A 24,176-nucleotide genomic window follows, 5' to 3' on the forward strand; every position below is an offset into this window, starting at 1 on the left:
CTCTGGTCCAGACAATGAGCCAGGAAGGGTTAACAATTTAGGCGGGAGAATTCAGAATTCCGCATTTTCCCTGGAGTGTTCCATTCACCATAGAAATACTATAGAATCAATAATTTCAGGTTATATTCCTTCATTTGGCATATTTGATATGTTTACTGTCAGTTCAAAGGAATAGCCGTCATATTCCCTCACCCAGGAAGGAGGGCAGGAAGGTGAAGATGTCCAGGCAGAGAGCAGCAAAAATGCAAAGACTTTCAGCCCATGGGAGCAGCATTATCAGGTTGTTCAGCCCTGCTTGCCTGCTTGTAACACAACTCTCCAAAAGGTTGCAGCAATACTAATATTTAGAGCAGGAACCTCGGTGTTCAATGGTCTAAATGTGTTCATGCTTTTGAATTCCTGACTCTGACAAGGTGATTCATATGAGGGAACAATCCCTGTGAATTGTCAGTAGCGGAACCAAAACAATGAGCTGAAAGGTGCTAACATGTTCTGAACAGCTGAGATGATGATAATTCTCTATGGGTTTGTAACTACAATTGACCCTATTCACACAATGATCACGATTTGTTAAATATATGTTTAAAATGTTGATTCTTGCAGCAGTAAATGTCTTTTTCACAGGTTTTACCATGTCAGGGTGTGTAAATATCTGACCACATGTAGACAATAGATGTGTATAATTATTAAACGTACAGTAAATGACCGTAAGTCCCTCTCTGTGTTTCTCTTTGAGCAGCAGATCCATGCTCCATTGACAGTTTATCAACACTGGTCCTCAATGGAAGTTCATGAACCTCATATACTGGAGCACTATGAAGGAATGAATGTGACAGCTGCTGGGGGAATCCTACTACACCATCAGGTCACATGGTACACACACACACACACACACACATGCTCTATCCCGCTGATCCCTCCACCCCTCCTCTTCACTGTCTCTCACTAATGCTGTGTACAGTTACAGAGGGGAAAAAGCAGGAGGGTTTTAGTGGTGGGGAGGAAGAGAGGGGGGGGGGGGGGGGGGGGGGGGGGGTGGCAGCTGAGAGAGAGAGAGAGAGAGCTGCGAGGAGAGGAGAGGAAGCGAGGAGAGGAGGAAAAGGAGAGGCAAGAGCAGTGTGAGCCCAGATTATAGCCCAACACATACTGAAACAGGGAAGACAGGAGCGTGCAGGGCAGGAAGAAAGGGATACAAGCTCCTGGGACACACTCTCTCTCCCCCTGTGTCAATTGACAAGACAGAAAGAGGATTACTCACAGGTTGTGGTGAGAGAGAGAAGAAAGAGACTGTGTTTCAAGGAGCAAGCGTTTCAGAGGACGGTGCTGTCACACAGGAGGAGGACAAGGAGGAGAAGGAGGAGGAGGAGGAGGTGTAAGTGAGCGTGTGGGTTCAAAACACACAAGCAAAGCCAGACGTGTGTGTGTGTGTGTGTGTGTGTGTGTGTGTGTGTGTGAGGGAACTATCACAATCAAAAGCCCAACATCATCTACAAAGAACCAGACTGACGTTTGCCAAGCCATGCTGAGAACCAGGAGCCAGCCGAAGTCCTGCTGAACACCATGGCCCAGGTGAGAGGAGGCTCACACACACACCAACACTCACACTGTGTAGACATGAAGTGCACGAAGGGACACACACTCTGCTGAAGTTTTCTGCCGCTGTGGAGTTCTGTGTCGTCGGTCTCTCACATTACCTAAATGCATGTACAGTATTTTAGCGCAGGCCTTATCCTGGAGTGTTTGACCGAGGTGGGAGCACAGGTCCTCTGAGCACACAACACCTCATAGAGAGGATTTGTTTCACCACGGTCCTGTAAAAATAGCTTTGCTTGAAAATACAATTGCAACTTTTCACTCTGGCGATCCAGAGTGGACAAGACTTTGAGTTTGGGAGAGTTGACGTACAAATATACAAGAAGAAATAATGAAATATTACTTGCACGGACCCAAGGCTGACCTTTGTGGTATTTTTAATGGTTTCTAATTTGTTTGGTAATATTCAACACTAACAACAAAAATGGAAGTCAAACTTTTTCGATGTAAAAATATTGTTACAGCAGCCGTGCATTTTTTGAATTTGAGTTAAAACAGGAAAACAGTTTACTTTTGCTCATTTGTGGAAACAGTGTCTCAGCCTTGAGTCTCTGGAGTGCAGCAGATGATTGACATGAGGGCCACAGTCAGACAGAGCTGGCCATCACATATCAACATGCGTCTTTCTCTTTACAACATTTAAGAGGTTCAGTTTGTATTCACTCAAACTGTGAAATCTTGTTAGCTAAGAGATAGCACACAGCAAAATTCACTACTGCAATGTTACTGATATGACAACACATGCAGAGTCAGCACCTGCACATCCAGTGCTGGGTGTGTGTGTGTGTGTGTATTGACTTTGTCTTTTAGAACCGAAGGAACACAGAGGAACTGCAGTGTACCGAGTACAACAACAGAGAGTAACAACTTTTTGTGCTTGTCGCTGTGCAAGAGAGAGAGAGAGAGAGAGAGAGAGAGAGAGCATCTCTCTGAGACTGAAGCAGTGTTGTGTATTTTTAGCCAGTTGGCTGAAGTGATATGTTTTTTTCTGTCTGTGATCTGCATGTGTGTATGTGAGGACTGTGAGATAGAGTGTGTGGTCTTTTCATAGTGTGTGACAGTAGGAAGAAGAGAGCATGGGAGGTCTGTGGGCTCTTTATGGTATGTGGACATAGAGGACAGTGTATCCTCTAAGATACAGGGCTCTATTTTAACAGACTCTAGGTCTAAAGTTGTAGCAAGTCATTCGATTCATGTCCAAATCTACTTTTGTTAGTTTAATGGCGGAAAAAGAGTTTGCTGTGCCAGGCACATGGTTCATTTGGGTTGAGTGTGAATTCTGAGAAATTAAAACCAGTCAGAGTGGCATCTTCTATTCTGTTTTAAAGTGAGATGGCACTTTATTGGATTGAATCTGTGGTGAGTCTCATGCAAAGGAATGATGGTTGGATGATGGTATCTGATGTTTGCTCACAACCCACATTCTATACATCCCCGTCCATTCTATACAAGAAAACAGGTAGGATGGATTACTTGACACACGCAGTGGTACTCTGAACCAGTGACTGGATCTGACATCATACCCAATAGTCACATTATAAGTGAACATTTACTTTAAACTATCCTGAAGATATTAACATAAAAACCCCATGAACCAGGCCAGAACATTAATTTGACTAAAATAATGATCGAAACAAGTACATTTAATGAGGACACTTAACAGTCCCATGAGCCTTTGCTCTCTTACTGTCCAAGAGGAAACTATGTGAGAACATGTTACTATCTCGATGATGAGCCTTAAAATAACAGCAGAATACTGAGCCACTGACTTCAGAGGAGGATTTTGTTAGTCAATGACTTTCCACTGCCTCAAGATATCAGTGCACCAACAATACACCTGACCTCACCTCATTTCAGGTCCAACACGCCCATGGACGCTCAGAATGAGAGGGAATTTTCTGTTTTAAAAAATGCGCTGGATGGGAAAATGGCAACTGCAATTATCGGAAACTAGCAAAGACACTTACATCATACTCAGCGTGACTTTACAAGAGCCAAGAGTGTATGAGGGTGGGACAATTCCTTCTGCCTGGTAGCATTACGGAGAAAATCATTAGTCTGAGTGTGCATTGTGTTTTTGGCGCTTGTGTATTAGTGTGTGTGTGTGTGTGTGTGTGTGTGTGTGTGTGTGTGTGGAAACGTCAGGATATCCTGCTCCTGCTCCTGTGAACACACAAACACATTTACTGGAACAAAAAGGCGACGGAGGAGAGCTGATCAACTTTCCAGCAATTACATAAACACTTCTGAACCACTGGCTGAGGCTGGACTAGAATACTTTTAATATGTTGTACTTTTTATGATACTATAGCTCTGTACTTAACACACAGGCATCAGATTGGTTGTAGCTCATAACAGATAGAGAGCAGACAGCAGAACAGCCACAGATACAGTTAAAGCAAATGCATTGCTATGTGACTCCCAGCCCTTTTACAACTCTCTCTCATGTCTCTCTCTCTCTCTCTCTCTCTCTCTCTCTCTCTCTCTCTCTCTCTCTCTCTCTCTCTCTCTCTCTCTCTCTCTCTCTTACATAGATAGATGGATGGATGTGTCTGATCATTATTACATTATTTAATTCACTCAAATGTTTAATCCAAATTAAATCTTCCCCCAAAACATGTAGTGAATTATCCTAATGGAAAATCCCATTCACTCTTTCATTTGACTCTGTATCAGGTAAACAGTGCAACACTTTGAGTATTCTACATGTGTATATAGGATGATTAAGTAGGGTCTGAGTGAAACAGCGAACTAAGGCACTACTGAAAAAGTGCATGCATGCTTAAAAACCCTCCTTAGATAAACATTTAAAAATACATATCCTGTGAAACAGCGGAAAGGGCTTTGTGTGCCCTGGTCAACATACATGAGTTTTTACTGTGTGACTCACTGAAGTGACTCACACTGAGCTGACATGTCCTCTGCAGCGAGTCCAGTTCGAAGCCTCCGAGCCTTACAGCCAGTTATAGTGCACTGGCTGCTTGTACTCTAATGGGCTGTGTGTGTGTGTGTGTGTGTGTGTGTGTGTGTGTGTGTGTGTGTGTGTGTGTGTGTGTGTGTGTGTGTGTGTGTGTGTGTGTGTGTGTGTGTGTGTGCTCTTACATGTAGATTTCATTCAGTACACTGCCCTTACAGAGGCTGAGAGATGGGCAGAACGACAAAGGAAACAAAGACAGGAAAATGGGCAGAGGGGCAGGCTTGTGTTTGAATGGATACCTTTAATAAGTTACAACCAGTAACAATTCATTATTAATATGGACCGAGCTATGAGATAAAGATATGTTAAGATTCCATTTCTGTAAAGATTCTTTGAAGGCAGAGCAGACCCAGACAGGAAGTGATACCATTGTATAGCTCAATATCCCTACTACTTATACTTCTGCTCCTATCAGTGAACAGTCAAACACACAGTTGTGCTTGGCAGGTAGTTGGACAAACCCTTCTTCTGTGCTCACATCGATGTGGGGACGGTTACTTGAAAACCTACTGATGCCGAATTACTCGTGAAAACATCCAACACATTACTTTTCGAATCACTCAGCAACAAAACATATCACAGAAGACTTTGTTACTCGACAGCGCTGTCAAAGGTGGCTTTAAACAACCCCACAGCCTCCACACGTCACTGCAATAGGAAGGGAGAAATTGGGCTTTAACATTACGCAGCCCCGAGTGTTTACTGGCCCTCCAGCTGCTAACATCTGCTTTGCCGCAGTGGATGCACACAGCTCTCCTGCAGTCGCATCCTCAGGGACTCCCCTTCGACCTTGGAACTAAACTAGGTGGAATCCTGAAGTAACAGCCTGACTGGGATCAGTAGCTGCAGCCGCTGAATCTCAAACTGTACTAGCTTAACACTACTTCTTACTGAAAATCACATTACTTCTAAGTAATGCATAACTGCCCACTGGCTGTACACTTGGCTTCAGGGGGCACAGTGAGAGCAGCAGGTTCAGTGTCTCCTCAGGAAGTACCGTTGTGTGGTCACCTGTGTTTTGTGGTCACAGATGGAAACACCACAGATGATGATAAAAGGCTTGAATCCTAAACAGGAGAGCGACAAGTGAAACAAGAACAATGAAAATCAGAGGGACGACGATTGCACACTCTTTATTCACCCCAATCAGACAAAACTTTTTATAATACTGCTGTTATAGAATAATATATCATCATGATGTCATTTATACCACATGATGGCATGATGAAGACAAATGAAATTGCTCAATCAAAATAACATGAAGAATGTGTCTCTAATCTTAGTGGTTGAAAAATGTTACAGCACTATACAATGTCATTTTCTGACTTCACAGTGATGTCGGAATGACATAATTCTTTCTATATCATTTTTTGATCTGTGTAAGCTTCATGTTGAGTCTGTATAGGATGCAGAGATACCTGGAAAAATGCATTTTGGAGCTATGCATGAAGCCATGGTGACTTCTTCACGACATCACTTATCCTATGACGTCATATAATCAGGTATCATTTTCTGATCAATATGAGCTCACTATTGTTTGTAGAGATATCTTGGAAAATGTGTTTCTCGGACCATATTTTTGTTCCTTCGCATTTTACTAATAAGTGCCAAATGTGATTCACCTGGAGATATCCTCACAAGCAATATTTCTACCAGGTGAAAATATGTGATAATGGAGCCTGTGTGTAGACAGCTGTGCTGCGTCAGCATCATCATATACCTGTGAGATAGATGACCTCACTATGCAGCTGAAACACACACACACACACACACACACACACACACACACACACACACACACACACACACACACACACACACACACACACACACACACACACACACACACACTGATTCAAAGATAGTGGCCCACCTCCCAGTCTGACTTTCATGTGTGTCAAGTGTTGTGTATGTAATATCCATGCTCAGTTCAGGGTATTTTTGTCTGATGTTCTCTTTGCACAGCTTTGATCTTTTTTCATAAATATTTGTATAACTGTGCCATAATTTCCTGAAGAAATCAAAAGGAACTTACAGTTACAAATCTGCAGTGAGTTTAAATTCACAATGATTGGTATCCTGTCAAATCAGATGTGTTTTGTGGCACTACAACATCATGGCACTTCCATTCAATACAATAAAATTCAATTTTATTTGCATAGTGCCAATAATATACATTATCTCATGGCACTGTACATTGGGAGGTTGAGACCTTAAAAATGATAGAGAAGGGGGAGAGAGAGGAGAGAGAGACCAGGAACAGTTGTGTAACCATCATATTTAAGCTCTTTCAGAGTGGTTGTTATAATGAACCATCCCCCCCATAACATATTAGAAAATCCATGTATTACTCACATGGTCACAAAGGTCTTACTGAGGACAAATAAACAAATGAGCCGTGCTAAAATCTGCCCAGTGATGTCATCTATGCACAGACCAACATTGCAGTTTAGCCCGACGAGCAATTTGTATTTACCGGTCAATACTGTGCTCAGTGTTAGTGTTTTCTTAGAGGAGACACTACCATTGCTGTATGGTTTTGTCACACAATGACATCCTGCACTTTTTAAACGTGATTAAGTCTGTTACCGAGTCCAAACATTATGAAGTGAGACACAAAAGCATGGAGGGGCTGTTTTCATGGTCAGGCCTGTGGTCGACGATCCCGGCAGCCGACCTGAGTCTTATCAGCACTCAGCAGAGCAGAGGGGAGGAGGACGGGGGGGAGGGAGACACAGAGGGGGGAGGGGGGACAAAAGAGATCGGGGTGGGAGTGACAAATTGTAATGATAAGTCTTCATTACTGCTTGCTGATATTTCAGTGTTTGATCACATCCAGCTGCGGCAGACTGACGTCTTAGCTCACTGTTGTCTGACAGGACACAGTCATTCTTACACACTCTCAAATTTGGGGAACTGCTATTGAAATTCCACTGCAGTGAATTTAAATCATTGATATTTTCCCCAAATACTGTTTTGGTGACTGTTTCCGAGCACTTTTTGTCATGTACTTCCTTGTAGACTACTTTGTATGAATGATTGATGGTGTAACTCATGGGCACACCACTATTAAAGAACAGCACTGCTGTCGGGACATTGAATTGTTAGCAGGAGACCCCCCTACCTACCGTGGGAGTTCTCGCATGTTATCGCGATAGTATATGTTCCCCCCTCTGCTAACGCTGATGCAGTCAGTGATGTCCTGCACTCTGTGGTGAGCAGGCTGCAGACACAGCAGCCACAGGCTCCCCTCCTCATCTCTGGGGACTTTAATCATGCCTCTCCATCCTCCACTCGGCCCGTTTTCACCCGGTACGTCACATTCCTCACCAGAGACAATAAAATACTGGACCGTTTCTATGCCAACACCAAGGAGGCATATAACCCAACACCCCTCCCCACCCCCTTGGAAGATCTGATCACAACCTGGTTCATCTCCTGCCTGTGTACAAACCTCTGGTGCACAGGCAACCAGCTGTGACCCGCACATTGAAGAGGTGGTCCGATGAGACGGATGAGGCTCTGAAGGACGGTTTCAAGTCAACTGTGTGGGAAGAACTCTGCGAGGATCATGGGGAGGACGTTGACAGCCTCACAAACTGCATTACGGATTACATTAACTTTTGTGTGGAGAAGACTGTACCCACCAGGACTGCAACAACAAGCCATGGATTAATCCAGACATGAAAGCCCTCCTCAAGGTCAAAAAGAGGGCTTTTAGGTCAGGAGAGAAGGAGGAGCTGAAAGCTGTTCAGAAGGAGCTGAGGAGGAGGATCAGGGAGGGGAAGAAGATGGAGGACCAGCTGCAGCAGAACAACATCAGCGGTTTCTGGAAAGGTTTGAAAACAATCTCTGACCATAAGAAAGCTGAGTCCCAGGCTGTAGGGGACCAAAAGTGGATAACTTGAACTTGAACTTGTTCTTTGACAAGTTTGATCAGGCGCCTTCCCCTCCCCCATCCTGCTTGTCCAGCTGCAACCTCCCTCACCTGCTCCCCCAGTACAATGCCCCACCTCCTCTTCCAAACCCCTTTCCACAGCCCCCAGCTCTCAGTCACCCATCACCACCGGCCCGGCGAACAGCCCGGGAATGGATCATGCCATCACACTCTTTAAGAAGAGCCAGAGCAGACTGTATATCTGCTCAGGAGACTGACGTCTTTTGGAGTGCAGGGGACACTCCTGAAGACCTTTTATCACTCTGTGGTGGCATCGGCCATCTTCTTTGGAGTAGTTTGCTGGGGCAGCAGCATTTCAACTGCTGACAGGAAGAGACTGGACCGACTGATTAGGAGGGCCAGCTCGGTCCTGGGATAACCCCTTGACCTAGTGGAGGTGGTGGGACAGAGGAGGATGATGGCTAAGCTGTTTTGTGTGATGGACAACCAGTCCCACCCCCTGCAGGACACCATCACAGCACTGGGCAGCTCCTTCAGCAACAGACTGATCCACCCTAAGTGTCTGAAGGAGAGGTATCGCAGGTCTTTCCTTCCTGCAGCAGTACAACCACCTCCCAGTAGAACTACACACACCCATTATGGAGGGTGTTAGTGCAATACATTGGTTCATGTGCAATCCATTCACTGTACATGAATATCCTCACACTTTTTTTTTACACTTAAGTCTTGCATGTTACTTATCATTACTTACTGATGCCTATTTTTGACTCCTGCTGCTGTAGCATTGCAAATTTCCCCATGGTGGGACTAATAATGGATTATCTTATCTTATCTTATCTTATCTTATCTTATCTTATTTTATCTTATCTTAACTTATCTTATCTCAAGATGTGGCTCCTGGGATGCCACGATTGTTCACCCCAAAACTTAGACTTAGATATCTTCTGATCAAAATGATTTGGCTTCACTTTTGGGGGCCTCTCATGTCATCCATCTTTATACACAAACTATGGATCAAGTACCTGCACGACCACTGTAATCACTGCTAATGTTAGCATGCTAACAAGCTAAACTAATGTCTTGTTTATGGTTAACATTGCCTGCCAAACATCAGCATTGTCAGTGGCACCATGTTACGTAACCACTATAGCTAAGTGCAGCTACAGAGCTGCCAGCATGGCTGTGGGCTCTTACTGCACACTTCACTGATTCCCACTGTCCTCACAACCATTTGACCTGTCAGTACAGGAGGACAGTGGCCAGAGACATCAGTCTGAAATCAATTGAATGTTTGTTTTACACTGCATTGAGTGACCATCTTTAAAAGTACAAATGAACTTGTTTGCTGCAGTTTGTGCTGTGATGAGCTGGTCTGTTCATATTTAGGTTTGTATGACAGGTTGGGCTGTTCCTGCTGACCTCTCCTCTCTAGTCTCTCCACATTGCATGGCTAGTTAGTGACCATTGGTTGTACGCTACTGTTCAAGATGCGTTGTAGGAAACAAAGAGTCCACTATATAGGTTAAAATAATAAAATATGCAGCAGAATAAAAATATGCTTTTATTTTCTGATTGATTAATCGTATTTCTTCTGTCCACCACAGTCCTCTCTGTCCATCGTGAAACTGTGAAACTTGTAGTGAAACTGAATTCCTGTTCACACGATGTTAGGACGAACAATTGGCAGAGAAACCAAACTGAAATGTGAAAGAACAGGGAGAGTTGTGATGTGACTAGAAAATGTATTGTAACATTAGATGCAATGAAAGCAGATTTGTTTGAACATGCATTTTAAAAAAATTTTTTTTAAATATTTGTATTTTTGTATATTTGATAATAAGACTACGTGGGTTTATGATATCAACTATTCACTCTACCGCTTACCTCTGGTGTTTCTCACTGGCTTCAGTTTGTCCTGCACATCTGTCCTCATTCAGCCAGAAACCATCTGGTGTTTCACTGACCTGATCTGTCTCTGCCTCCCGCCTCAGAGAAACATGCACCCAGACATTTGCAGCTTTAAAGCTATGCAAGACAAAAGTCACAGCAGCAGCCGCTGTTCACTTTCATATTTAAAAATAGCACTAACTGCTCAGCTGCTATGAATTTCACTGCTGCTTGACTGCTGATCCTCCTTTCTAATTAGAAGTTCCTGGTTTGACCTCTGTCTTCTCGCTGCACTGAAAACAGAAGACTGTGTGCAAGAGCGTCCAAGTCTTTTCCTTAAGTCTCTCACACTCGGGCCTTTATAGAAACTTCATTTACTTTCAACGAGAAAACAACAGTATAAGTGGGGGTTAGTATTTCAGTGTTATTTCAGGAACCTCAGTGTGGTGGAACACCAAGACATGAATACCAATGTCTTCAACGTTCTATGAGTGCTTTGAGTATGAAACTTTGATCACTGACATGATCGGAACGATGAGATAGTTCATCTAAAAGATACAAGCTGCAAACCCATCTGATGTCACTTCCATGTCAAGACAGTTTCATCACATTAGCCCTTTTTCAGACATGTCCTCAAAAGGACACACACATGAACAACACAGGAGAAGATTCTCTGCTCTGACGCATTCAGAGCACCAACAAATTCTCCAGAGGATTCAGTCGCAGGGTGGCGCGGCAGGCAGAGGCAGGAAGTAACGTATTCACTTAGCTGCAGATGTCACATGGATTTGTTTTCTGCTCATCAACACCATCAACGGCCCTTATCATCAAAAACTCTTGACATCACTGTCTGTCTTCTACGTGTATGGCTCCGCGTTTTCATTTGGAGACATTTGTTTTCTTTTAGTTTTTTTTAATTTTTGCGTCTGTCGCATGTTACAAGTGTCTGTGTCCGCACATCGACATCTGTGGACTTTCTGTGGACTTCATACTGGGGGGCCAGGTGAAGGAAGTCAGCAGAAACTCCAAAGGCTCTCACTCAGACATTTGCATTCACACAAACACCTCCTCTGGAGAAACTCCGGAGGATCCCTGGAGTTCTGTGCATGTCTGAAAGCAGCTATTGTGACTATTAGCAGCTTCAGGATGGTTAGGCTACTTAAGCCGTTTTCCCCGGATGCAGTTGCTCATTCGCAGCTTGATAACACTGGGAACATATTTTTCAAGGGCATCATGGACATAAATGCCGTTGCATACATTACATTACATAATTCTTATTCCGTTTAAGGAGCTGACTCCTCTTTAAACTCCTATCGTTGTGACACTCACTGACGTAGAGGAAACTAACCCTCTGATTCAACTAATAACCTTCAAACAGGTCAAAATGCCGTCATCACACACACACACACACACACACACACGGTCAGTGCTTAAGCAGCTGCTCCTCATTGTTTGCCCATGAATTCATGGCTTTAGACAAACTTCACCAAACAATACAGTGAAATCCATGTGGCTGATTTAATGAGGGAGGAATGTAGTGGTGAAAAACAATCCCAGTTTTTTTTTCAGCTGTTGTTTCTAACATGCTCAGATTTTATTTTCATCTCTCCTCTCGTCACTCTCAGCGGTTTCCTTCAAAACAAATCATTTTTGGCGGCCGAGCAAAGGAACACATCATGCCAGAGACGATATATGTTTGTAATTAACACACAAACAAGCTGAACTTAGTGAAATCTGTTACGATAGGAAGGCTAATCATGTTTGAAAAACTGCCCAGGTTTTGCTGCTGATATTTTACTTTAGGTGTGACATCGTACTTGTGCTGTGGCCCTGCTGGGCTGATGTGGGACATCATCAGTGTGATGAGCAGCATGGCTCACACACACAGCAGCTGATGGTACCATCTGCGCAGTCAAACACACACACACATACACACATCTATCTACCTGTAATACACATACATCATTACACACACTCACACATCCCATCATGTGTGTGTGTGTGTGTGTGTGTTTGTCGGTTTTCTGCTCTGCTTCATTCAGCTACATCAGAGCTTTAAATAGAACGATGAAAGCCTTATTTCAGTCGAGTGTGTGTTTGCTCCTGACCTGATAATAGGTTTCCTCCAGAGTGCATCTCCCTGAGGGTCCTCCGGAGAGAACATGGCAGCTGTGTGTGTGTGTGTGTGTGTGTGTGTGTGTGTGTGTGTGTGTGTGTGTGTGTGTGTGTGTGTGTGTGTGTGTGTGTGTGTGTGTGTGTGTGTGTGTGTGTGTGTGTGTGTGTTGATGAAGTGGTTCCGCCTGCTTCCTCTGAACTTTTATCTTTTACACATGAAGTTCAATTTCCTTGTGATGGTTAGGTTTACTCACCCTGTGAAAACATTAGGCTCTGGAGGAGCTTTGTCAGGTCTAAGAGAATGACCCCATGTCACCAGGGTTGTCCCAGCTTGGAATAAAAGCCTGTGTTGAAAGTTGGAGGGGAGGAGTTTAAAAGATGTGGGTGATTATCAGAAAGGAAGTGTCTCATGAAAAGATGGTACTGTTAATATAGGAATGTAATGTTTTTTAAAACAGGATATCTTGGCCTCTTTGATTTGATGTTGACCAATATTGTTTGGTTCATTACTTTTTATTAAGGTTGCACAACCATATTAGTTACAGCCAACTTGCCCATGCCAGCAATGAGACGGGGCAAGGAAAGGTCAAAATGTTGAATATTTCCATCTAGATGTCAGCAAATACTGAAGCCAAATGGAGGATGGAGGACAGCCGTTTTTAACTTATCTTAAAAGTGAAAGCTGCGCGTGACAAGATATACTGGCACCAAGTAGCACAGCCTTAAACCTGCAGGAGGTTTAAGTCAGGTGACTAAGCCGAGCTGGCACCAGGGGCGTAAATGCGAACCCTTCCAGAGATTGTGCGTGTCAGGATGCAGCGAAAAGCCAGAGAAGAGTTTGTGTGTGTGTTTGTGTGTGTGTTTGTGTGTGTGTGTGCCTGAAGTGAAGTGACAGAGTGCGCATGTGGATGTGAGCATGGTGAGTGGTGGTGGGGTTTAAATCCAGCAAAGGCTCTTGTGTAATTGTAAGTGGGCCTGTGCTTTGTGAGATTGACATGTGCTCTCTGTGAGGATCCAATACTGTATATTCCACATATGGATGAATGGAACAGAGGGGATTTCACAGCTCATCTCACCATCAGGTGTTTGTGTTGGGATCAGGATTGATAGGAAGATTTAACCTATCACCATTCTTTACCAGTTTTCCATTAAATACATTACAATTACCAAAAAAAGACAATTTGCAGAGAGCATCAAAGTTTCATGATGTGAGTTTCACTGTATTTTTACTTTTATCTTACTGCACTGGAAAGTAATATGTTGGATTGTGGTTAAATTTGTCACAAGCACAAAATGTACATATGTGCAGCTGCAAAGTATTTTGTTGCAAGTATTATATACAAAGCTAAAAGTAAAGAATACCAAATAATACAAAAACAAGAAGGGTAGTTTTAAAGGAATAGTTTAACTCTCGGGTAAATATATATTCAGTATATCCACATACTTTCCAACTCAGATTCATATCAAGACTGTGTGGAAGGTGTTGTTAGCCTAGTTTTCATAAAGACTGGTTGCAGCTTGCTTGGCTTTGTAGCCTATGGTTGAATATAGGTCTACCACTAATTCTTAAGCTCAGTAATTTACATGATGTTGTAGTTACGTGCTGTTTAACCAGTGAAACAATAACTGATTGATATTGATACAATTGTCTTACAGACATGTTGAATATGTATTTCAAGAATGAACTAAAAGCTCAGGCCTGTGAAAATACTTCTCTTTATTCAATGCTCAGAGGATTGTATTGTATTGTACAATTAGGTTGTTTCACACATGAATTATGCCAGACACCACTGATTATGTCAGGCTTAGATGCAACACAAGAAGTCACAGTTAAATTCTAAGCAATTTTTTAGTTGCAAAATCATGAATCATGATGGATGTTGTATGGTGTCTGTGATGTTTCTCCTGCTCCTTTAGCTCTGTGTTTGGTCTCCACCACCCCCTAAAGGAGAAATTCAGTCTCTGAAGCAGTTACATGTTCCACCATGTTGACCAGCTGCTTGCTGCTGAGCAGGTAGAGACAGTGGCTTTACAAGAGGGGAGAGTTGTCAGAGTTAACTGTACAGTCACATTATGAGACAGAACAATGTGCTGCAAGATTTTTATAGATCATAAAAACCTCAGTAGAGGCAGAGGACCTAAAAGATTTGATCGTAATTCTTTGTGTGTTTGTTGCAATAACATCATCCATCACAGCCGTCTTTGTTATTTCAAAAACACACGCTGCTTTAAATACCCAGGAGCCAGACTTAAGTGGAAGGAGAGCAAAGTAGTCCAGGGCTCACTGAACAGAAAGCTCACTTACTGCTGGCTGGAGGACAGTTTGGATTTTGGATTGCAATGTCTCTCTCCGTGGTTGCAGACGAGTGCTAGGATACCAAATTGTCACCTTGTGTAACATTCAGTAAACTTTGGTGAAACTTGTCATTTGCTTCCAACTCCACAGAGTACACGAAGTCCAGAGATGGAAGTGTGTGGTGTGCACTGTGGCTGCGAGCGAGTGACACTGATGTGAGGTGATTATTGAGTCTCTCTCTGAAGCTATAGAGCGCTAACTCAATCAGCAATTTACTTGTGATCGGGCCAGGACAGCTCATCCGTGGAGACACGACTGGACCTAGTGTGCAGCCTTTTAATAGTGTATGCACGTGTTAATCTGAGCAAACTCTTCCTTCCATCAAACCCCACTTTATTCCTCTTTGTGAGGAAAAAAAAGAGTCATTCCCATTCTTCAGCATCTAATGGTCAGCTCGGCCCCCTACTGGCCTTCTTGCATCACTGCGTGTTCTATCCATGGCTTCACTGAGGATTAGATGGATTAGATATTTAGCGAAAATCTCCCAGTGCTGTTGTAAACAGACAGATGGGTGTGCTCCCCATCCTCCCCCAACATCAAGCACACACGCACGCACACACACACACACACACACACACACACACACACACACACACACACACACACACACACACACACACACACACACACACACACACACACACACACACACACACACAGTCTCACACTCACCAGCCTCTCTGCTGTCTTGCCAGGCCACAGAATAACAGAACACAGACAGATGTTCTATTTATTTAAGACTTTAATTTAAAAATAAATATATCCACAGATTGAAAGATAATTTCAATTCTATTTTTATGGTCTCTTATTTATAGTGTTTTTCTTGAATTCATGGGAAATATTTTAATTTGTTGATGCTAATAGATATTTATTCTAAATTCTTTGTTTTTCCGAGTGACCAACAGACTCATTTGCTCATTGCCTCTGCAAAGGATGATGTTTGTCTGTCTGTTGCAAGATAACACAAAAACTACTTAACTGATGTTGGAAAGGCTGGGGCAAGGGCCAAGGAAGAACCTATTAAAGTTTGGCATGGATATAGACAAAGAGACGAGTCCAGGATTTTTTTTTATCACTTTATTTATCCAAATAAAAATCCGGATCTAATGGAATTAAATGTGGTTTCATAAAGGGGCTGTTGGGCCTTGGCAGAGGTATGCACTCTATTTAGTGACCTGGTGTTAACATCCATCTTGGTTGGCAATGTGTGCATGCGTGCCCATGTGTGTGTGCATGTGTGTGGGTGAGGGAAGGAAAGAGAGAGAGAGAAAGGGGATTTTTTCCCCATTTCAAATAGTACAAAAAAAGAAGTTGGTTGTCAATGTTAACACTGTGTTGGTGATCACAAATAAATTAATGTCTATGAAAGATTAAGAAGTTTAAAGAAAAAGAAAAGAAAAAACCTGTTATGAAACAAATGTGTCCCGTGACTCGGGACACATTTGTGTTCACGCTGCCAAAAGAATGTCGTCACATATGTTCAAGACCACCTCTGAATGTGGACTGAGTGATCGCATCTCAAGTGCGACCTTATCAGATAACCTGAAATGGATGTTTATACCAGGTCTGAACAGTGAAGTTTCAGTACAGCAGGAGACATTGGGTAGTTTTTAAATAATTAAATTTGATAAGTATGTTTGAAGGAACACATGTAATTTCAGGAGGTTAGAAATCATGTGGTTGAAAAAGTATTTTTCTCCTCACTATGTGACACCAGTTCAATTATTGTGACTAGATCCTGGCCAGCAGTGAATGGCTGTGAAGGTGAGGAGCACTCCAGGCAAAAGTGTCTGTGTTGCTTCACAGTTAGGTTTTCAAACAAACAACTTAACCTGCCTCATAGGCCCTAAAATACATTTTGTTGTTTTGTTGTGTGGCATCACTGGTAAACTAACCCCATTCTCTTTGTTGTTGCTCATCTGATTTATAATTTATTTTAACAAAGACCACAGTGTACATCCTTTAGCGTCTCCAACTATATTGTCCCTCATTACAAAATACTGCATATCAAATTAACACGTTAACTTCCATATCCTCATCTGGGCTTCCAGCATTTCCCAGAGTCCGTAAAGAGGAGCTGCTGAGTGGGAAGGACTGTTCATGAAAAGCCTCATAGTCACAGGAAAATGTGACTTTCTGGCTTTTCTGATCCTCCATTTGGTGAAAGGACGGGCAAGAGTCCAAGTCACAAACTGTTGGAAGATTAGACAAAATAAACTCCAGCATTAACACAAACACATTTGGTTTAAAAAGGTGATATAGAGCATTTATCACCGAAACCAATCTTATTAGATTCCACAATATTGCAATAAAAGCTAAATACATAAATCCACCTCTCCGAAATCCCCACACTGGCACCAGCCAGGGTTGTGGGCAGATTTACGACTGTACAGTCTCTGTGGCAGGAGGTGAGGGGAGGATGGAGGAGGACAGAAGGTTAACTGAGGGGGGAGGGGCATGGGTACATGAGGACAGGGGGATGATGGGAGGACGTGGAGGTTGCGTCTCCACAGGCCCCCTGCAGTGGGGGTGAAACTCTTTCCAGAACAATGCCAGATTAGTGCCTCCACATATGCACTCACACACTCATGCACACACACACCTCCTCCTCCTTCTGCATCTCAGCAATCATCACTTTCCAACACAATGTGTGGATTAAATCCTCAGCAGCCTTGTTTTTATTGGAGCACAGGGGTGTTAGGATAAACACCAGAGGGTCTCAGTGTCGTCAACAGTGGGTTCGGATGTAAGAAAATGTTGAAAACTCTTTGTTCAGGGATGTGTTGAGATCAACCGGGACGCTAATCTCTTCTGATGCAAAATCTGATTAAATAATTCCAATAAATCCCCAATCCACATTTTGGGGTAACATTTAAAATCAAACAAAGACTAACAGGGGACCATCAGAGCAGGAATTCACAAACATACTCAGTAAATAAAAATGCTTAAACTCATTAAGCATTTTTAAAGCTTATTAAACAGATTTTTACATAGTTGTGTGTTTGTCTATTTGTCTGATATTGTGTTGCTGTTATTCAGGAGACATTGCAAGTTTTATTCTGGCATTTTAAAGGTTCGAGCATCAACCACTGCAGAAAAAAAGAGGAAGAAACAAATCTAATGGATTTTATGGAATTTGGTTTGGAAACTTTGGTGTCAAATAGTAACAAGTGATCACTTGACATAAAGATTTAATTTAGTTTATATTCCTCTTTTATATCCTGTGTGTAGTGTCAAGCCTGAAAAGAGGTTCACTGCATTTCCCACTTGTCACTTTGGTTCACAATTGTTTCCTTCTCTTATTGCTGCATTGTGGACTTTTATTTATCCTGATACTTTACCAGCAGCAACTGACACAATGAGCAGTCAGCAACAATGATGAAAGCATCACTCTCTTGCTTGTGATGTGTGCTCTCGGACATGAAAAACAAATACAGGGACTGTATTTTATTTAGCACTTTTCTTGTATTATCTATCACTTAAAGTTTTGCAACAGTCACCCAGTCACACACACATTCATACTATATGCTGCCCTTTTTCTATCAGGGGCCGTTTGGGGTTATATCTTGCCCAAGGACACATTGTCATTCAGACTGTAGGAGCTGGGGATTGAGCTTCTGGCCACACCCACCCAGACTCTGAGAACAGTCAAAACAATGTGTACATTTTTCATATGTCTGTGAAGGTTCCCATTCATCCAGGTCATGATCACGATGATTCACTCAAGAAGGTTTGAATCGAGGGCAACTGGACATGACGATGTTTCACCTCTTCTCACTTTATTAGTTCTGACGTGAAGAAGCTTCAACAATCAAGGGCAGTTACCCTCGATTTAACATTTTTATGTGATTCTGGCGTCTCACAGACTGTGAAGTACTTACTGTGTCTGGTCAGACCAGTGGTGCACTGTCCATGATTTGATGTATTCATTTACAGATATTATATATTATTTTCCATACAGTATTTTCTTATGATTGTTCTTGCTGCACAGTAAGATTACTGGCTATAGCAAGTTGCCTTGTAAAAACCATCAGTGACCTGACATAACTAATTCAACACTTGCTGTGGTTTATGTCACAGTGTGGTCTGAAGGAGCAAACATGCTCTTTAAAGAAAAAAGAGACCCGACTTCATTAACCAGCAAACAGAAAACACCTCCAAGATCCTCCTGATCAGACATCATGACACCGGATGATGATGGCTGATGAAGTGCTGACATCACGTCCTGTGATCCATGAGGTGATGTAAGAGTGATGTAAGCGAGCAGGAAACATTTTCATTTGGAAAAAAAGCAAACACATCTATTAATTTTTAACATCCTCGTGATCTGCGTGTGTGTATTTTGGTCACATGTTCCTATTTTAGCATAAACAATGATCTTGTCAGTTAATCTCATGGTCTTCTGAGGTCCTGGTTAAGGTTAGGGTTGGGCATGAATTGGTCAGGGTTAAGGTTAGGTAAAAGGATTTGGTCAACCTATCCTATGTGTGTGTGAGTGTGTGAGTGTGTGTGTGTGTGTCATCATGGCAAAATGTGGTCATGGCAAAATGTGGTCCTAGAGGCCTCACTTGATGGAAAATGAGATAGAAATGTAAGCTAAATTTGAAGATAGGTGTGGTCTGAGTCGTTTGCATAGTGCTCATGTAATAATGCAGGGAACTAGTGTCTAGTGTGTGTGTGTGTGTGTGTGTGTGTGTGTGTGTGTGTGTGTGTGTGTGTGTGTGTGTATGAGCAGCAGAAGGCCAGCAGGGGGTGTACGAGTGTGTAGCTAGTTTCAGCTTCTTTCTCTCTACTCTTTTTCCCTAATCATTTCATGTTCTGTTATTACACAATGACTCAGTGTGTGTGTGTGTGTGTGTGTGTGTGTGTGTGTGTGTGTGTGTGTGTGTGTGTGTGCGCGTGTGTGTGTGTGTGTGTGTGTGTGTGTGTGTGTGTGTGTGTGTGTGTGCATGTGTGTGTGTGTGTGTGTACATGTATGTATATGTTTGTGCGTCATCTTTCCTCTGTCCTGAGGGCACTGTCGGCCAACATCAGCATTGGGCTGTGTCTCGCTCCACTGACCATCAGCACACACATACACTCTTCCAGTCATAAATATTCTCCCTCTAAATACCATAACACAGTAGAAGGAGAGAGAGGGAGATTGATAAAAAAATGGGATACAAACAAGTTTAAAACAACAAACAAAATAAACAGTAAATATCAGCTTTTATCTGTCTTGTATCAATTGCGATTGTATCTTATTGGATACATTTAAATGCTCAATTAAACAGCAAGCGATCATCAAGAGTCCGCTGAGAGAAAATGTCATGCAAAAGATGTTTTGCTGAGCTTTCTCAAAATCTGGGCCCTGGAGGTAAGGTTGCCTGTTATTATTATTGTCCTTTTTCTATTTTTTAATTCCTTTATAAAGTTTTAATCGAACAGTTTTATAAAGCAAAATAATGATGCCCAAATTAAATAGGCAAACAAACTGAATAATCAAACTGAACATGTTTGCACAAGATATTCTCAAACAATGTATTTCATTGGGTTGATATGTTTAATATGATATGTAGTTCCACCATTACTGATGAATCTGAAACTATATAGGCTGTGAAAATGTAATTTAAATGATAAAAATTCGTTTTTCCTTATATGTTTTGAGCCAGTCATAATCAATCAGGGCTTTATTTGGACAGTTTTAAGCAAACAGTGGTTGAGGCAAGGGGAAATTAAGAAAATAGTCCGTCTTCTTTAAAACTAGAAGACAGACTCATCAATTTAATGCAAAGTTATTTTCATACCTGGGAGAGAACTGGGGACCTTGGCTGGAAGCAGTGTCCACAGATATGCCATGAAGTCTGAAACAATGTTCCATCAGTAAATCAGAACCTTTGCCGGCAGACGGAAGCTTAGACAGCAGACACAGCGCCACAGTTTTCTTTGAAATCTGTCAGCTATAGTGATGATGACAACGTTAACTTGCAAAAGTGAACTCACAATGACAAGTGTCCTTAGAGGGTCAGGCAGTGGCAGGGCAAACAGTAATGGGTAAAAACATAACCTCCTTATCAACCAGATTATAACAGGCATCATACAAAGCATGCTGGTTCCATTTAATGCCCACTGCTCTATCTGGAGCTAAATGAGTACTGCTCACACAGATTCAGCAGGCCGCAGAGCTTGTAGTGTAAAGTGCTCCGAGTGGTTTATAAGACCGGAAAAACACCATATTAACTGTTTATGGCTAAAGCACAAAATCAACTGAGGTGCTCTCATCCTGAGGCACTGCTATGAATAGTGTCCCGTGTCCAAAGGTCGTTGTTCGAACCAAACTGTGCAAATTGTATCGTTGGTTTACTTAAATTCAATTCAATTCAATTTTATTTGTATGGCGTCAAATCCTAATATACATTATCTTAAGGCACTTTAGATAGAAGGATTCATTAAATGTATGAGTGATTGGCTTTATATGGTATACAAAAAGGACTTCTAATGTGAAGTGCTTTGAGCGCTTATTGAAGCCGTTTCTTTAGACATGACCTCCTCAGGAAGTCTGGAGAATTGGCTCCAGACTCTTATCTCCAAAACCTCTCTTGGCACATTAGTCTGTGTCCTTTAAGCATTTGGCAATGCATCCTGAGATAACTGCATTATTTTTGTTTTTTTTTGTTTTTGCGTCGTATGCGTGTTAGAAATGTCATCATGCAGTAAACCTCGGCCCTTAGCACAGGGACCTGCACAGTCTGCGGTAGAAGTAGTTGAAGGGGAAGTAGGGGGGGGAATGCAGTTTATTGCCAATGAAGGGTTGACGACAGGATGAAGGATTGATGGCAGTGCATGTGCAAGTGAAATGCTCTGGAGCTGTGCATTTGATTCATGTCATGTCAGAGGTCCAGCCCAGAGAGCAGCCCATGCATGCACACATGAAACACAGCCCGGTGTTTAACCATCAGCAGCAGGAATACAAGTGAGCATTCTGTCAAAGGTCCTGTAGCCTGCTAAATGTCAGTGTGCACAGCTCTGGCCACACACATCCTCTCACCTCTTGATGTGTTGGTTTATATGAAAGCTCGTGCACCACTAGGACCTTTGTCAAGTGAGAATTAAATTGTCCCCGCTGCCCGTCACTTTCCAAACGGTTAGTTAATACAAGTGACAAAGTGAATCACTGTTCTAGTGCTGGATTTGACAGATGTTGTTTGTCTTTATTTTCTTTCATGTTCTCTTTCTTATATTTGTTCTGTCTGGTTTTATTCCCATGTAATAATAATGATACAATTTTATTAATATTTAATTTCAATATTTTGTACAGTGCAAAGTCATAATACATATTATCTTGAGGCCCTTTACATAGAAGGTTAAGAATAAGAATAACAGTAACACTACTACTACTACTACTACTAATACTAATACTAATAATAATAAAAATATAATCGTGAGGAATATACATTGGTATTGGTATTGGTTTCTCAAATATATTTTAATGGCCACTGTAGATGATTCAAGTGTATTGATCAGTAGTATCATAATTAAAAAGTGTAGTTAAACTCGTTACATCCGAGGGCATAAGGCGCCTTTATTTTGAAACCCAGCCCGCTGTATTTCCGGTAGTATGGGGTGTGACTGTAGCGGGACGGGACGGTCCACGGTGCAGAGAGAGGGGGGGGCAGAGCAGGGCTGAGTCCGGTGCGTGGTGTCCTGTCCGCGGTCCACTCTGAAGCCGTTCACCGGAGAGCAGGAGCCCACAGGAGGGACACGTGCGCGGGATGGAGAGCGCAGCGCGGGTCTGACCCGTTTCTTTGGAACGCGCACACGCGCACACACGCTCACAACCCAATGAATGGAGTTGCTTTCTGCCTTGTTGGGATCCCACCTCACTCAGACACTGAAGTAAGTGAACGGGACAGTTCCCTCTGTTACACTCTCCTTTCTGTCTGCCGCACTTCTGCGTCTCCTCCCGTCGGGTGAACTTTTTCCCTGCGGTGGCTCGGTCCTCAGCTTCACTTTGACCTGAGCTCCAGTCTATTGTGTGTTTTGCCTGTAATGAAGGAGTCGCGTTGAGGTGACAGGCTGTTTCAGCAGGACACTACACGTTTTCTTTAACCCTCACGCCCATTGTCAGAGCCACAGGGGAAGTGTCAGGTAACTGTGTCAGTCATATACTGTAACCCCGCTGCTGACAGCTGCCTCCTCCAGAAACACCCAACCTGCTCAGGCCCTGTGGTTTTTGGAGATGTTCTCATTAGTCGCCCAATCAGAGAGCAGAACCACCCTGCAGCATTCTGCAGGTGCACGGTGAGGGTAGAAGCCCAACGAGGTAAAACCTCATTTGTGTCTTATGTAATTTGTCAAACTCCAGCTTCAAGTTCAAGCTGCAGGCTGTTCCACCACCTAATGTAAACCCATGAATAAATGACGACGGTTTGAAAGCGGAGGTGCTTCATCAGCGGCAGAATCAAACACTGTCCAATAGCCTGCTTTAATAGTCAAACAAATCAGGTCACAGGCTGCGTCCGGCAAATAACTGGATAATATGTCCACTGTTTGCTCCAGGAATTGCAGAGATGAGATATGGGTGGGTGAGCAGGGAGACTGGAATGCATGCATTTCCATACGACGGCCCACGTATGCCCAGCCCGGGACAGAGGGCACATTGTGGCCCTCGGTGTTCTGTCAGTGCAGAAAAATTCATTGAAAAAACGACAGTAGTTCAGAAATATCTTCCTACGCTCAACAGTCACGAGCGGCATCGGAACGAGAACTGATCAATGCCTATGGGTGCAGGCTGTTGATGCATCACTGTGCTGATCACACATCACATGGTTCTGTGCACTGAGCCTATATGAGCGATATCCCCAGATCACTCTGTCGGTGCCGTCAGTGGTGGAATTTAAAGCTCTGGTTCTGATCTGTAAGAGTCTGACTTGTGAGGTGATTGTCATGGACAGAGGGAAAATGAGTCTGAGCTCTTTTCGAAACTTTTTTAAAGAATTGTAATCTTTATCATTACAGAAGCTTATTTTGAGAAAGCATTTGATGCTACCTGGACAGTTGTGTATACAAATGGAGCATCTCATATGGAGCCGGAGTCTGTGCTGTAGTGATCATGGTGGGAAGGCTTGTTATCAACATCCTGCCAATGCACTCGCCATGACCTTTTTGACCCGTTATACCATTACATAAATAATTAAAACCAACTTATTCAAAACATGAACACTTAAACATACATCAGTGTGATAAGAACTACCCAATGACAGAAGTCATTGTATCGGACTTTCTTTAGACTTTGGAATGAGGAGGGATTTATGAGCTATACTGCAGCCAGCCACTAGGGGGGCGATACCGATGTTTTGGCTTGTAAAGTA

The 24,176-nt window shown here is 42.7% G+C and overlaps 1 protein-coding gene across 3 annotated transcripts in view; it reads left to right on the forward strand.

The window, feature by feature from the left end:
* Positions 1-1,090: 1,090 nt before the first annotated feature.
* Positions 1,091-24,176, forward strand: part of LOC117752378 (rho GTPase-activating protein 23-like) — a 64,365-nt gene continuing 41,279 nt past the window's right edge. For 2 of the 3 annotated variants that reach the window (XM_034569612.1, XM_034569613.1), the window contains exon 1: positions 22,437-22,701. In XM_034569612.1, coding sequence (XP_034425503.1) covers positions 22,648-22,701 — 54 coding nt within the window. In that variant the 5' untranslated portion in view covers positions 22,437-22,647. Of the gene's footprint in view, positions 1,570-22,436; positions 22,702-24,176 lie in introns of those variants that run through there. The other variant, XM_034569615.1, reaches the window with a different exon arrangement.

The sequence above is a fragment of the Hippoglossus hippoglossus genome, chromosome 19 (genome assembly GCF_009819705.1).
Source record: "Hippoglossus hippoglossus isolate fHipHip1 chromosome 19, fHipHip1.pri, whole genome shotgun sequence".
In the NCBI taxonomy this organism is placed as follows: Eukaryota; Metazoa; Chordata; class Actinopteri; order Pleuronectiformes; family Pleuronectidae; genus Hippoglossus; species Hippoglossus hippoglossus.